This window comes from Lepidochelys olivacea (assembly GCF_965140295.1).
Source record: "Lepidochelys olivacea isolate rLepOli2 genome assembly, chromosome: 3".
Lineage (NCBI taxonomy): Eukaryota > Metazoa > Chordata > Testudines > Cheloniidae > Lepidochelys > Lepidochelys olivacea.
In genome coordinates this window covers 82,695,558-82,712,021 of record NC_140413.1, presented here as the reverse complement: position 1 = coordinate 82,712,021, position 16,464 = coordinate 82,695,558, and the positions used below count along the sequence as shown (strand labels likewise).

The following is a 16,464-nucleotide window of genomic DNA, read 5'->3' as shown; positions in this document are numbered from 1 at the left end:
TGGATACCTGTATCCAATTTAGTCAACGGTCCAGAGGTGCCCATTTTCAGTCACTGCTTAGGATTTTCACCCTAGCAGTGTTTAGACTGCTGGAACAGCAAGTATCTCTCCTCCCCACCTTCCTTCCCTCTAATAACATTTTTCTTACCTACATTTCTTCATCTCTAAGTGAATTTCTGCTTTTCCATCAGTAACAGGTCTGGACCCTACCTTGTTATATTAATCTGAATTTTCTGTTCAGCATAAGGTGTGGGGGGTTGTTTTTTTGTTCAGTCGATTTCTTTTTCTTGTAAGGGAACTGAACAAGAGACAGACTAAGGTGAAGAGGTCCATTTAAATATTTTTGTTAGGCAGATAGACTAACATAAAATAGATTTACTGCGTCTTCAAGTTAATCTTGATTTACAAAAATTCTTGTTTGGATTGCTTATTTTATATGTCCATAGCTGTGGCAGTATGCCAGGGGGTTCAGTTACACTGCTGTGTTCTGAGGTTGCGGACAGGGGGAACTGGTAAGCTGCCAAAACAAACAAACAAACAAAGCAACTCCTCCACCTCCCCTCCAAGAATCATCTGGGGCTTACCAATGCGGGGAGGGGGGGTACATTAATAAGTAGATTGGAATAGTGGGTACATACTTCAGGAAAATTTAGAACTATTGTGAAGACTAATTTTATTTATTCGTTTCATGTACTGAAAGTAGTTTGTGTCTGGCTTTTTGCTGAACTAGAAAAAACTGACACAAGGAATGGGTAAGGCTCTCCTATGATGACTGACAACCTATATGCTACTGTTCGATAGACTTTTGTTGTAAAGTTGCTCTAGCTTTGTTGAGCCACTCTGTAGGGAGCAAAGCTCCCTTTTTCTTCCAGAATGAAGCAGATGAGATTCAGGTGGCCAAGTATCTAGTCAATCTTTGAAATCCAAATGTAATAAGCTTCTTTTTTTTTTAACTTCATACTTGCCATGAACTTAGTCTTTAACATAGACAAGGTCTTTTGGGTGTTTGAAGAACTTAAGTTAATAGATAATAAAGTTCTAAGTATTTGTTAAATATGTAGTAAACAGGTGAAAATAAGTGACTTTACATTACATTTTTAGCATACTGTGCTTTATTTATTTAAATGTGATCACTTGAGCAAATTCAAATAAATATTTTGTGTTACATATTCGTTTATTTCTAGCAAGTCATTATTGAAGCAGATTGAAAACTAGCCATGAGGGTAGCAGAACTCTCACATTTGTAGTGATGACATGCTGTGCAGATAATGGTTACCTCTAGGTTTAGAAATGGCAATTGTAATTAATGTTAAAAAATACTTTTTGAAATATAATTATAGTTACAACTATACTGTATACCCTGTTAACCTCTTTGACTTGGGTTGAGCAAAATGGGTGGAGTCTTTCCCTGTATGTCATAAATTTAACAGCATTTGCTCTTTGGGGCAAGGACTTTTTGTTTTGCATTTGTACAGTGCCTTGCGCAATGGGGTCCTGCTCCATAACTAGGGCTCTTAGGTGCTATGATATTACCAATAATAAACAGTAATTTACAGTATCCCACAATACATATGTACAGTGTGGACCAGCTAAATTTTTGTGGGAAACACAGCTATGTGGCTTTCTTAATATTATTCCTAAATTTACTTACCACCTTTGTTGAGTTTTCTTGATTTTTGCTTACATAATACTTTTCCAGCTACTCCTTAAATCTTCCGTATTCACATTTCTGCTATTCCCCTGATTTGTTAATTTCCCAGTTGCTTATGCACTTTCTTTAGACTTTCCATTATCCAGTCAGCATCATGATATCTTATCCTTGTCTACTCATCTGCTTGTTGAACCAGCTGCTTATATTTCCCATTATTTCTTCTTATTCTCCATTTTAATCTCATTATGATATACCGTAGAAAGCAAAAGACTGGTCATAAAATTTTTTTTTATTTCATCCCACAATCAACTCCATTGCAGATATTCCAAATTTTGTTCTGTTGAGCAACCTTGATTTAATGAATAGGACTAATGCTAAAAATATTAAATATTCATTGCTTGCAACTAGGCAGTATTTTTTTTGACAAAACATGTCAACTACGAGTGGAGTTAAACCATTGAAAATTATAGGAGATTAATCTCCAAACTGCATTTTTAAAACAAAGTCTGTTGAAATAGGCACTACAAGTTGAGAAATGCACATAACATTAAGTGGAATGCTCATGTTTGCTTGATTTATTCTCTGTAACAGACGGACTGTGGTAATAGGAGGTGTAATTTGCAGCACATTAGCTATTAGCCAGTGTCACTGCTTGAGTGGGTGGTGAGTCCTTGTGTCTCTGTAGCGTAATACGCATATTTGAGAGCTAGACTCTTCTCCCCTGTGCATCAACACTGTTCACACAAAAAAAGAGAGTTCTGTTTAAACCTGTGAATCTGACAGTTTTCAAATGGCTTATTTTGTCATATTCATAAAATCCAGCGTAGATGCTTTTCTTCGAGCCTTTTTAATGTTTTGTAAAAGCTGGATTGTTGTAGGTTGTTAGTGAGACATACTCATTCATCTTTTTTATTTTCCCCTGAAGGTGCAGTGTATAATTCCAATCTGCCTCATCTATAACTTACAGCAAGCAAAATTCACTAATGTCTTTTTTTGGCTACTCTATGCTCACACTTGTAATGTTATTCTGCAGAAGTTTTCCAAAAGATTCCAAGCTTGACACTACTTGCATATGTGCCCAATTTCACTTGGGTTGCTTTCAGTTCACTTTTTCCCCCTAGAGGAACCTGTCTTCTGCCACATACCCATCAAAACTAATTGCACCATCTGGAAGACTTCTGTGTGGCTGTTACTTGGGCAGAATATCTCTCGGGAATTTAAATCAGGTAGAGTGTGAATGTGACCCCTGAAGCCATGTCAAATAGATGCTGTAGTTTCTAGTTTCTAAAGAATGGTCACCTTAGGCTTTTTTAAATTTGTCTAATGCAATTTGCTTTAGTATGGATATAATACATGTCAGCAACTCAATTTGTCATTTCTGTAAATGGAATTGGACTTTGAATAGTATTTTGCTCATAAATCTATATGTATGTGTAAGGTGTCCTGGCTAAAATTGTATTTTACTTATATAATTGTGTGATAGACATACCACATATTTAGTCATTATACCTGTACAGTTCTTCCTCTTTTACACCTTTGAGCTCCTTGCTCTGTACTCTGCGAACAATTTGTTTTTAATAGTAACATTCTAAACCGCTGAACTTTCAAACAGTTGGATTTTTTAATTAATAGTAGTAATAGACTATTTTTTATTCCCTTCCCACCCCTAGTATGGATAATGTAAAAGCAGAAATTTAAAACTTCACTTGTTCTCTGCTTGCCATATCCATTCCTAAACCAGCAACTGATATGTACTTTGTGGCTCAGCAGGTCTGTGTCCCATAAGAAAGCTGGGTCCCTTACTTTTCAATGGTATGATATAATACAATTTGTTTCTAGCCCTGTCACATCATGAGATACTGGACTTCCAAATCATATAAAAATGTTTCTTCAGGTTATTTTTAAATGTTTAAAATTATTAGTACTAATTTTTCTGTACATGAGAACTAAGGCAACTTGGTTTTATGGGCAAAGGAATAGGAAGAAATAGTACCGGGGGGGGGGGGGGAGAGAGAGCGAGCGAGAGAGCGCGCTTTTCTCTAACATAAGTCATAAACAAAATTCATGAATGGTGTGAGGAAGTATGAAGATTTTATTTGCACATAGTTGGATGACGTGCATCTCTCTTGTGCTTAACTACGCATGAGTAATGGTGAATTTAAACTGAAGCCAGAAAACTGTTTGTACCACCACATGCCATCATGTATTCTGTACACAGGATGTGTATGCTGTATATAGTCAGAATATGTATTTTCTAACTTTTGCTGGACTATTACAGTATTTATGTGGGGCTCAAACTTTGGAAATTTACACAGTGTTAATTGTTTATATCATCAGTACTTTCTTGGCATGAGAAAAACAGTGTGGCTTTCCATCTAAATTTTTGAATAATGTAAGCAGATTTTTACTTATTCATTTGAGTCGTGAGAATAAAGATACAAAAACTGTAAATTCACTGAGTGCTGAAAACATTTTCCCTTTAAAATCCTTCATTAGGTATATATTTTCAGTAAAAGGAAACCTTATAATACAGTAACAGTTTTGTTAAATTGTGTTAACCTTCCATCCTTTGTGCACGATTCCTAAAATAATCCACACACGGTCTTTTATGCAAACTTGCTTGCAAGCACTAGTATCCAGATGGGGAAAAAACAAAAAGTTAAGTAACCTGCAGTGTATATGTCCTAAATGCCTTTCCTTGTTGGATGTTGAAATGTATAAAGACTATGTCCCTTTTCCTACTACAGTCTTCATGTGTACAGAGGGGGGGACTTTTCTGTATTTCAGCACCACTTATATTCAGATCCAGAGGGTGCTCAACACTATCAACGGCTTACCTAGTTTCTTGATTTCTAGCCAGAAATAAGGTAGTATAAGAAAGAACATGTGACGGAACATTAGAAAATATGTGGGTTACTTTTTAGTCCCAAGACAGCTCATCTTGGATAGAGCATCTGATTTTCATTGATGTCTTGCTAGTTTTACCCATTTTTAAAATTGGATTGTCCAAGGCCAATGAGTGAGAGCTAGTAGCTTGCTCAATGTACCATGGTAAGTAACATTAGTCAGATTAGGACTCGGAACTCTCCCTACTTCTGGTTTTTTTTCTTTAACCCCTGGATCACAAAGCTTCCTGGTTAAGAGAATATGACATTATTCAAGCAGGTGCACTCTTATTTTTGCAATGCTGAAGTAGTTCATGATCTGGCCTTGTGCGTTGTCCTGTGCTTGAACACTAAATCCCAGGCGGAATTTTTTTTTTTGCTAGAACCCTAATGTTCCCCGTGCTCTCATTGGTTTCAAGCAACGCTCAAATCAGTTGATTAAAACTTTGCTAGCTATGTACTTAGACTCTGCCACAGCATTAATTACCATTTCCGTTTTAACACCCAGTTTAAGAGATACAAGTGGTTTTCAACTGCATGGCACCAAATTGACTTTTAGGACTGGCAGCCAGTGGCACAGCTACAGGCTAAATTTTTAGCATCAGCTCTAAATATTTGTTGTCCATTTGGGGCCCCTAAAATCTCTAAATATTTGAAAGCCAAGCTCAAAACTCAATTCTAATCTGCAATTATTTTAAAACTTGAAAACAAAAAATTTGTACTCTTTAGTTGGCAAATTCTGCAGACATTAATAATAATCTTCTGGGACAGTTTCTTCCTAGTCACAGACAAGGTTTTGTTTTGGTTTGGTTTTTGTTTTGTTTTTAAGCTCTGTCCACAAAAACATCTGAATCACTGGTTTCTATCTGGTTTGATTGTTTCTCTCTCAATAACATCAATTCCCAAGAGAAGAATGTGAACTGTGGGCTTTAATGATAATTCTTTCTCTAATTTATTAATTGAGATAAATTTGTCTTGTGTCTGTATCCCAAATTTATACTAAGATTTGTCTTTGAGTTCTCCTGAATCAGACCAGTACTCTCAAATATGCCTTCTCATATGAAGAAACGTAGACACCATATCCGACTGGTCAAGAAAGTTTGGGCAGGGGCTGCTGGTTTATTAGGACCCACTAAATTGGGTTAAGCCCCACTAGCAATGCCACAACGTTCTGCCATATTATAAACCACTATAATTTGGCTGATGTGGCCAATGGGGGGAACATCCTGTTGAGGCTAAAGTTGGAGCATATGGGCTACAGGCAGCAGAGGGAGGAGGCACAAAGTAGGGAACCCAGAGTTTTGTGGGGCTACTTAGATCATCTACCTTCAAAATGTACAGCTCCCTGTACATGATCCATACTCCCAGCTCCTACGGTCCAGGTTTCACAACTGAGGGGTGGTTCTGAGATAGTTAGATGGGAAGGAGAATGGTTCTTCACACCAATCATTCCAAGTGTGTGTTGCCAGGGCAGGGGGAAAGACACATGTTTCTGAGCTGGGGGTCGGGGTGTGGGTGTGTGGACAGGATCTCTGAGCCAGGAGGTAGGATAGGATGGGGTGGGTTGGGTTGGCCGTGTTAAGTGCAGGATGGAATCGTTTGTGAATGAGGATTTGGCTGAATGGTGTGTGGGTTAGAGACACTAGTGGAAGAGGGAGGGTGTGAGCTATATTGGAGAGGGAGAGGTTGAGACAAGGAGAGAATAAGAGGTCAGACATAAATACTGTTTTTCTTCATGCTGCCTCTTACCGTCAAGTATCCCAGCTTTCATTCTGAAAGGAGGTGTAATTGGGAGAGTGGAAAGAGTGCATCGTTTTCTTTTCACTTCCTTTATCGCACACCAAAAAATTTTGGTGGTACCTCATAGAATCATAGAATACCAGGGTTGGAAGGGACCTCAGGAGATCATCTAGTCCAACCCCCTGCTCAAAGCAGGACCAATCCCCAATTTTTGCCCCAGATCTCTTAATGGCCTCTTCAAGGATTGAACTCACAACCTTGGATTTAGCAGGCCAATGCTCAAACCACTGAGTTATCCCTCTGCCTCCAACAGTAGTGTCCCACTTTTTCAGTTTGAAAATATGATCATCTTGCAGAGGAAGGAAGGATACTGGGGATGAGGGAGCGGAAGATGAGCAGCTTGCTATTAGGGTTGCCAACCCTCCTGGTTTCGCCGGGAATCTCCTGGAATCAGGCTCTATCTCCTGGAGGCTACTGACGCCAAACCAGGAGATTTTAGGTGCTAAAAGTCCAGCATTGCAGTAGAGTTAAGGCAGGCTCTCTGCCTTCCCTGGCCCCACACTGCTCCCGGAAGTGGCTGGCATGTACCTGCAGTCCTGGGAAGGGGGCAGGGGATCTCCCTGCGCTGTCCCAGCCTCGAGCGCCGACTCTGCAGCTCCCATTGGTCAGGAACTGCGACTAATGGGAGCAGCAGGGAGGGAGCCTGCAGGTGGGAGCAGCGCGCAGAGACCTCTTGCCCCCCCACCTATGAGCTGCTTCTAGAGGGATGTGCTGGTCGCTTTCGGGAGCCACCTGAGGTAAGCACTGCCCCTTCACCCCCTCCCACAGCACAACCACCAGCCCCAGCCCAGAACCCGCATCCTGTTCTCAAACTCCTTCCCAGAGCCCGATCCAGACCCCTCCCTCCCGCACCCAAACTTCCTCCCAGAGCCTGACCCCTCACCCCAACTCCCCCTGCCCCAGGCTTAGCCTAGAGCTCCCTCCCACACTCTGACCCCCTCAACCCCAAATCCAGGGCCTGCATCCATTCCTGCCCCCCCTGCCCCAGCCCAGTGAAAGTGAGTGACGGGGGGGGGCGCTCTGAGAAGGGGCGTGGCCATGGGCCGAGGGTGGGGCAGTGGTGTTTGGGTTTGTGCAATTAGGCAGTTGGCAACCCTACTTGCTACCCATGACCTCAGAATATATTTTGGGCACCAGTTGCTCTTCCCTCAATGATGAATGTAAAGTGAATCCACCTGTCTAGTGGAAAAAGGCTGGCAAATGAGATGTTAGCTAGGATGTCAGAACATCAATTCTTATCTCTCTCTACCAAACTAAGATGGCATCAGTGTTTGTCTGATACCAGACTGGTATCAGTCTGATACTTATGTTGTGAAGGGCGGATCTGCAATTCTTGTTTCAGAATGTCACAGCTCACCTTCCTGGGGCTTGTGGTATTTGCTAGACTCCCAAAAATGTGAGTTTACTTGAAAAAGAAATGGTTACTTGCCGTAAGAACAGAAGTTCTTTCTGGACATTGCCTCTGCTTATTTGTACTTCATGCCCGCCTTCCCCTTTCCTCAGAGCTTTTTGGAACTCCAACCATTCAGTGGTGTGAGAGGATGCTCAGACTGCTCCAACAGGCACCACTTTCCTGTAGGTACGTGGCATGCAGGGGGAGGCACATGCCACAAGTGTGAATATAGAGGCAACACTTGAAGAGCCAAACTTGATCTCCTTCGCCTCTTTATTCAGCCGACTCTTATTCCCTAGACTTTTCCTTCCTGCTTTATTCCTACCCTATATACCAGTAACATGCTGACTGGCTCTTCTTGACTTGCCAAATTATAGTCTGTTCTGTCTTTCTCTTCTCCTTCCCCTCTGTAATGATGCTGCCTCTGGCAGGAAGCTACTGAGAGTATCCGTTCAGGACAAATTGCTTAGATTAGGGCAGTTACAGCCCAAAGCTGGGTGTCCTTTATTACTAGGGCACATCAAACCAGCCAAACAGAGAGGACTTCGGTCTCGCCCCACTGGCTAACCATAAGTCATACAAACAATTCCATTAGACACTCCAGTTTCCCAGTATCACCACCAGTGCCACTTGTGATAGGGACAAATGAAAACCAATACCCCAGTAAAAGAAAAAAGGTTCTCCCGATCCCAAAGGACCAACCCCCAGACCCAGGTCAATATAAAAATCAGATCTTACCCAAAAATCATGCTGTTGCCAGTCCTTTAGAATCTAAAATCTAAAGGTTTATTCATAAAAAGAAAGAAATATAGATGAGAGCTAAAATTGGTTAAATGGAATCAATTACATACAGGAATGGCAAAGTTCTCGGTTCAGGGTTGTAGCAGTGATGGAATAAACTGCAGGTTCAAATCAAGTCTCTGGAGTACATCCACAGCTGGGATGGGTCATACAGTCCTTTGTTCAGAGCTTCAGTTTGTAGCAAGGTTCCTCCAGAAGTACGAAGCAGGATTGAGGACAAAATGGAGATGCTGTTGCTGCCTTTTATGGTCTTTTTGCCATGTGGCTTGTGCTTTCTTTGTTCCAACCAGAAACCACTCAGCACAAGGCATGGAAAACCCTTAGCGTTCTGTCCATAGGCATGTGCCTGCATGCCTTGCTGAGTCACAAGGTGTATCTGCCTTCTCTCAATGGGTCAGTTGTATAGCTGATGGTCCTTAATGGGCAGTGCTGAAGCCAATTTGTCTGGGGTGTCACCCAGAAGCATAGCACAAGTTTGAAATACAGACAGTATAGAGCCAATACTTATAACTTCAAATACAAAAATGATAGCATAATCATAATCAGCAAATCATAACCTTGTCATAGAACCTTACTTAACCTCCTTTGTACAAGATTTGGTGCTACTATATGACCTTGGTTGCAACAATGATCTATATGGTTACACCCTCCAACAGACTAATTTTATTTTTTTTAACTATAAAGTGGTTATAACATGCCTGAAAAGCTGCTGAATGAGTTCCATCACTCTGCTATCCTGTTTTAACTCATCCTTTTATGGCAAGGTTTATCAGAAAAATCAATATTTCTGGATTGCATGTACTGCAACATTAATGTCTGTAAAGCACTTTGTAAATGTAAACCACTATAGAAGCAGTAAGTATTATCGAGACATAATAGAATGAGTCAAGGATTCAGGGGCAGCCTTCAATGTGAACATAATTGTCACTGAGTCTAACACGGAAATGGTGAATTTTCGTATTTATAGAACTGTCAATTCAAATACTGTCCGAAAGATACTCTAGTTTGTCTTTGGATTGTAAAATGGTGGAAATGTTTTGTAATATACAACTATGAAGTATTCTGAGATTAAGTAATGTATGTTAGATTTTCTTACACATAAATACCACCTAGCTAAAAGATACCATAGATTTTCCTGGAGCACTGTTGTTATAAAGACAGTTATGATCTAATTTCTTCCGGAGATCAAGCCAGAGAATTATAGCCAGGAATAATATGGGATACAACCTGTCTAGTAACCTACCATATTGTAAAATGAGCCTTATAAATACTAAGGCTATGATAATATCAAAGATCATGTACTCAAGTTCATTGGAAGTTAAATTACTGCATAACACTTGTGGTATATAAAATTCTTTTACTCTAAACTTTTAGCCTTCTTTAGAATGCTGAAGGGTAGGCCTATGAGGCAGAGATTCCAGAAATTTTGGGGTCCAGGAGGAGAGCAAAGCTTGTTTTTAAGCAAACTAATTTTTGAGCTGCCACCTTCTATGCCGTAATTAAGAATTGTTCATGGCAGAAACAGTGAGAGAGAGCTGAACTTAAAGATAAAGCATTTGGAGCAGTTCTTCTGTTTGAACAAACTGGTAATCTTTCTCCAGTGAATTTAACTCCTTCACTTTTATGGAAATTTTCTTGTCTTATTGTTCTCTATGGTTTTACTAAGTTTGTTCCTAAAATGCACTTAATCTTGTTCTGATATAACCGGTCTGCTGTAAAAAATTATTTTTCAGTAGATTATAGATTTGGGTTGCACCCATCTTACATCTTTATGGCTGCTTTTGGTTTTTTTTTTATACTTGGTAAAAATGTTTCATATTATTACTGTTGTACTGTATAACCATCAAATTATTTAGAAATATTCCTGGTGACAACTTTACAGAAGTGCTGGGCATACACTTCTCCTAGGAAATAGAAATGGGAATTCCAGATTGAAGTATTGTGTTTATTTGTAGTAGTAACATTTCATCATAAATTATGGAGTAAAGGTGACAAAAGATCTTGATTGAGAACTGCAGTTTCCTTCACCCACTGGTGTGAATAGTAGAGACTTTAGATGAAATTATGATGTCACTCTGAAGGCTGAGTCTTTCAATTTGGATTTTGTTTGAAGAGGTAAAATGCTTTATGAAAAATCCTGATCTTTTTCTTCCCCCTCCCCTCTTTCTTTTGGCAGAGGGCTTGTGTATGATAGCCGGAATAACCTACAGATGCGAGGTTTGGTCGTATTGCTTATTTCCAAAGCAGCTGGTCCCGGCAACACAGCAGAGCTTTCTTTTCAGCATGATATGGTCAGCGGGATTTATTCCAGGTATGGTGCAATCTCTTACAGCAAAAACCACTGACATATGTTTATTAGACGGGTGACTTCCATTACATCTTAATAGCTAGTCCCAAGACCATTTGGGGAAAGTCAATATTGATTTATGTAATTATAAAACTTCAAAATTCCCTCTTAAAATACCAGATAAGTGTAAGTGTGCATGTGTGTTTGTATATATAATGTGGCATACAAAGTGATGGCCTCCCTTTCCCCAACCTTTTGTAAGTTGCTCTTCATTGTAAGTTATCCAGGGTGGGGACTGTCTACCTACCTCTGTTTGTACAGCTCCTAGCATAACAGGGCCCTCATCCTGATAGGGGTTTCTGGGATCTTCCATGATAGTAGGATTTTTATGAGAACAGGGTCCCATGCTCTGTCCTGGCAGTTAGCTATCCCTGGAGCTGTGCTGAAATCATAAGTGTTGTTAGAACTGGTAGAAAAAATTAGAAATGTTGACAAATTTTTATTGAGATTTTAATTTGAACTTTGGTGGATGCCCCCCCACCCCCACCCCCCAAAAAAAAGGTTTTCTTCATCATCTTTGAAATTTAATTTTATTTGTGACCAGCTCTGATGCTGATAGACCAAAAACACGCAAATGCACAGAGGCATGTTTATGACCGGATCTATATAGAAATAGTGATTAAAGTTCCCTCGTATGCTTTGAGCTGCTCCACTTTGGAACAGGAGTACATCACTGTGCACTAGGGAAAATTGAGAGACAGCTAGTGCACTGTAGATTTATACCCCAGCTTGTTGCACACTGTTAGTCTAGGTCAGTGTTTCTCAACCTGGGGCGGTCACGGGAGAGGTTTGGGGAGGTTGCAAACAGGCCTGGCCTTAGGGAGTACGAAGCAGGACAGTTGCCTGGGGCCCACGCCATGGGCGGCCCAGTGAAGCTTATTTACATGTTTCAGCCCCAAGCCCTGAGCTTAAGGTAGGGGAGTGCAATTTTTTCTAGTTTGGGGGTGGGGGCATTGGTTTTTTTTTCCTGTAAGTCCAAAGCAGGTCGCCAGCAGAAAAAGGTTGAGAAACACTGGTCTAGACAAGCCCTAAGAAACATGCAAAAATATATAGTGGAAGTTTTGTTAAAAAAAGGCTGTGTTGTCACTTTAACTGGTTAATCCCATTCTTGTTTGTTTTTTGCACATAATGTCCACTTAAGCTATGCACCTCTTTTCTATATGTATACAAATAATGCAGTATGATACCATAATTCTAATTAATTATAGTATAGGAGGTATTGTAGTTTGGTTTGTAAATTATTTCGGAAAAGCTTATCTTAAAAATGCTTAAGACAGGGGAGAGGGGAAACAGTCTAGATAGTCCTGAATGTGGTCATTTTGAGAATGGAGATACGCTTTAAGTGCTTAAAGCTGTAATTAGACAAGTGACTTGAAGAAGCATTTAAAACACTGAATTAATAATGGGCCAACTGGTACAGCTCCATGGACATCAGTGACACTATGAGAATTTAAGCCAGTTGAAGATCTAGTACAATAATTTAAGTGTAAAAGGAAGACACAACCATAATAATATCTAGAATTAGTCAGACACTCAGAAGATGAAAGATCTTTAAATGCTCCTACGCAGAACATTAGGGTTCATTATTGGCTGCAAAAGTGATAACAATGGAAATGTGTTAAATTTAAATCTTCTGTGACACTTCAAATCTGTAAAACGTGAAATATGGGAGCAATAATGCGTTCTAGTAATAATGCTGAGGCACTGTTTATTTTGTACTATATATGGGCCAGATACTGCTCCCATTGAAGTCAATGTGGGTTTTGCCATTGGTTTTAAATGGAAGTAGGTTTGGGTCCTCTGTAGTTTTGTGAGCTTGTGTAATGCTTTGTGGCTCTCCAAGGACACATTGTATATGGAACTTATGCCCAATCTCTCTTTTTCTCAGTTAAACAGATAAAATAAAAAGGACAAAATGCTTATAAAATCAAGGTCTAAAAGCCATTTGCAATTCCTTTATGTATTACAAATGCTATTTTACAAAGACTAGTTTCCTGAATAGGAACCAAGGGAAACCATTTTCCATCCGTGTAGTTTTCTCTCAGATCTTGGTAAGGACACAGTCGCTATTCTATCATGATGCTGGTATGTATGTGGAAGTTAGAGGTGCATATCGAAGGCAGAATACACCCCTTGAGGATATGAAACAAGAAACTTTATTTTACTTATTCATTTTTATTTTATATACTTTTAACGCTTTTCAGACTATGGAGAATACTTGTTGGAAATATATTCTTTCAGGTTATTTTCAACTCTGCTGTAAATTATACAGTGTTTTTTGTTGCCATACTATGTAATTACTTCATCTATGTAAATATGAAAAATGCAGGAAATATTATTTCTGGCACGGTAAAGAGCATCTTCATTGCCTGATACTTGAATGCTGTGAATGGACATTATGTTGTAGGCTTTTAGCTATTGGCTATGGCTCACTTGATCTTTGAGCGGTTGGTAGTGATTAATTCATTGCTTTCCTGAAGTCCTACCATGAACTAAATTGTTCCAATACTAGTCAGAGATTATACCAGCCCAATATTTCTTTCCTGTGTTTGCTTTGGAATCCATGTCTGTGTTCTCTTTAAATCTCTGTCCCCAGAGTGGTAGCCCTTAACTATCAGCCTGACATATTTGATAGCCAGTATGTTGAAAATATAATTTGGGAAGAGAAGAAGAAAGGGGATATATAGTAGAATATGCTTTACCCATTTAATTCAGAAAAGGATAAGTCAGTTGCACTTTATATTTTGGAATGAGGTTTAATGATCATGAATTTTTTCATCTTCCATGTTCTTGAGCAAAATAAAGTATAAATAAGCAGTATGTATAATCTTATTTAAAATAGAATGTCACTGAGTAGTCGATTTAGATTAGGCCACTATTTATTTCTTCCTCTTCCTATCTCCAAATTAGTCAGTGTGTGGGACAAATGATCTAAATATAAATATGGGGTATCTGTTTATTTTTGGTGCATTTTTATTTTCTTTGTGTGTAAGCAAAGCTTTAGTTGGTGTTAAGTAATTGTAAAAAACATCGAACTTGATTTTAGTTGCACCAAATAGTCTCCTTCCCCTCCAGTTCCCATATATAGCACTTGTATATTTCTACCCCATACATAAAAAATGTAAATAAAGTATATTAGCACATGGCTTTTCTTTTTGTTGCATTATGTCTCCTGTTATCCTTCCTGTTCCTGCCATTTTTTCTTTTTCTCTTACTATCTTTTCCCTCCTTCCACGTAATATGAGTAGTTCTCCTTATGGAGAGCCCACACTACTAGTTATATTGTATAAAATCCAGAGAGTTGAGAGGTATGGATCTCCTTCTCAGTTCTGTAGTTTGAAATAAGGGAGTGGATGCCCAAACTTTGATAGACTGCTGCTGCTAATTTACACATAAAATTACCTACACATGTTTTTATCAAAAACAAGTGTAGAATCCTTATATTTGCAGGAAGCAAATTCATTTCTTGTCTGAATTCACCAGGGATGGAAATCTATTAGATTTAGACTGACCTGCAGTTACAGGGAGGAAATGGCCAACGGCTGCAATCTAGAAGTCTGAAGCGGCATTTGTTCCCCCCTCACTACCTAGCCCAGTGAAATAAAGCATAGTAGAAATAAACAGAACATGTTGGATGGAAGTGAAGAGAAATAAAAATACTGGAAACAAGAAATAAGGTAGTCTGACATGGCGTATTTGTGTGTAGAAGTTCAGAGTAAACTCTGAAATGCAGAGTATTATCAGCAAATGGATAGGCTTGTTACCACAGCATAAGGACAAGACTGGGTCTCAGCTGCAGATATGGCAGAGATTTATCTTATTAATGGGAATGCTAATTGGTGTTTGACTTCTAATTATAGTAACAATAGACCTTAACAATCAATCCTCACCTCTACTGGTTCACATTAAGTCTCTTCATCATAAAAGTGATTTCCATCAGGACTTATTGTTCTGATCCATATCATCAGCATAGGTACAGTATCCTAAGTAGTATGTGCTTTGAGGCTCAACTAATTAAGAAGTGCAGAAAATGTGTAATTCTAAAATATTCAGCACCTAAAAACATATTAAGTAAGATAGTATTCTTAACAAGATGGTTTGGTTGAAACATAAAGGAAAACATGATAAGCATGAAATCTATCCTAATTCTTTAAGGAATTTAGTTTTGTTTTCCATACCTTAATAAAAATTGAGGAAAATCTACTAAGAGGTGGTCTAAGCGAGTATTTAAAATGATTTCATTTAGCTTTTGATCTACAGGATTAATCCTTTGAGTTGCTTCATCTAATTTACAAGAGGAGTTTCGGGAGATGAAAAACACATCCAACCTGATTACATATTCCTATTGATCATCTTCCACCCACAACAGTAAAAATCAACTCTAAATACAAATCTAACAGTATTACTAATTCATTACAATCATTTCTTCATTAGCTTTTGATTGTTTTCAACATGTGCAATATTCACAAATACAGCAGTTTATATGTTGAATAATTGAAAGGAATATAATGCAGAGTACATCAGAAATCCTTGCAGTAAAGATTACGAAAGACTATTCTAAGAACATAAAATAAAATCACTTCTACAAGACAGGAGTGTTTAGAGCTAGAAAACTGGATATGCAAAGAGCTACCAGCCTACCTAGAACTGAGTTAAGTTCATTAAATATCATAACAGTTTAACGCTCTTAGTCAGGGCTTTTCTGTGATTCCTTAATGGTGGAGTTTGCCATAGATGGTGGAGTTTGCCACCCCTTGCTGCAGCATTCTGATCAAGAATCTAAGTTTTATGGTTGTGAAGAAAACCTTCCACACACAAGCCAACGCAGTGGTGTAAATACCTGAAACAATAACTTTGGAAGGTAAGACCTGTTTGTCCCTGGGATCAGTGGGGTGCTCACTCTGAAAAATCGTCAGCATTAACTGTTTCACTGCTGGTGATTTAAGCAGAAATATGCAGGTAGTGCGCATGTTCTGCAATCCCAAAATCTCTCCTGCTCTTTCCCAAAGCTAAAAATATCAGCTGTCCTCAGCAGCTAAAACCCCCAATTTCTCCCTGACAAATTCTACAAGTTCTTCTTTGAGTGCTTGCTCATATCGATTCCAATGAGGTGTGTGCGCGCCACGTTCACGATCGTCGGAAGATATTTACCCTAGCAACAGCCGGCGGGTCGGCTGAGGCGCCCCCTAAAGTGGCACCTTCCCAGTGCCGAATATATGCCCCAGCCAACCCAGCTTCCTCTCAGTTCCTTCTTACTGCCTGTGACGGTCGTTGGAACTGTGGAGCGCCAACCCCTGGCCCAGACAGGACTTCTTTAGAAGACGCGGCTGACGTGGTCGGCGGAGACAGTCTGGTCAGCAGACGGGCCAGAGCCAGGGTCCCCCGCCCAAACCATCGGCGGGACCCAAACAACACTTTTGAAGGTGCGCCTGAGGGCGGAGCACCAGTCTCCTTCCAGGATCCTTCCCTGCCTTTCTACTGTTGCCTCTCCCATTTCCTCCGTATGTGGTCCCGTATAACATCAGACCGCTGGGTCCTACGCACGGTGGAAAGTGGATACAGCCTTCAGTTTGCTTCCCCCCTTCTC

At 39.6% G+C, this 16,464-nt stretch overlaps 1 protein-coding gene across 2 annotated transcripts in view; it reads left to right on the top strand.

The window, feature by feature from the left end:
• PDSS2 (decaprenyl diphosphate synthase subunit 2) overlaps window positions 1-16,464 on the top strand; it is a 188,354-nt gene that overhangs the window by 78,063 nt on the left and 93,827 nt on the right. For both annotated transcript variants that reach the window (XM_084623905.1, XM_084623906.1), the window contains exon 2: window positions 10,707-10,841. In XM_084623905.1, coding sequence (XP_084480031.1) covers window positions 10,707-10,841 — 135 coding nt within the window. The remainder of the gene's footprint in view (window positions 1-10,706; window positions 10,842-16,464) is intronic.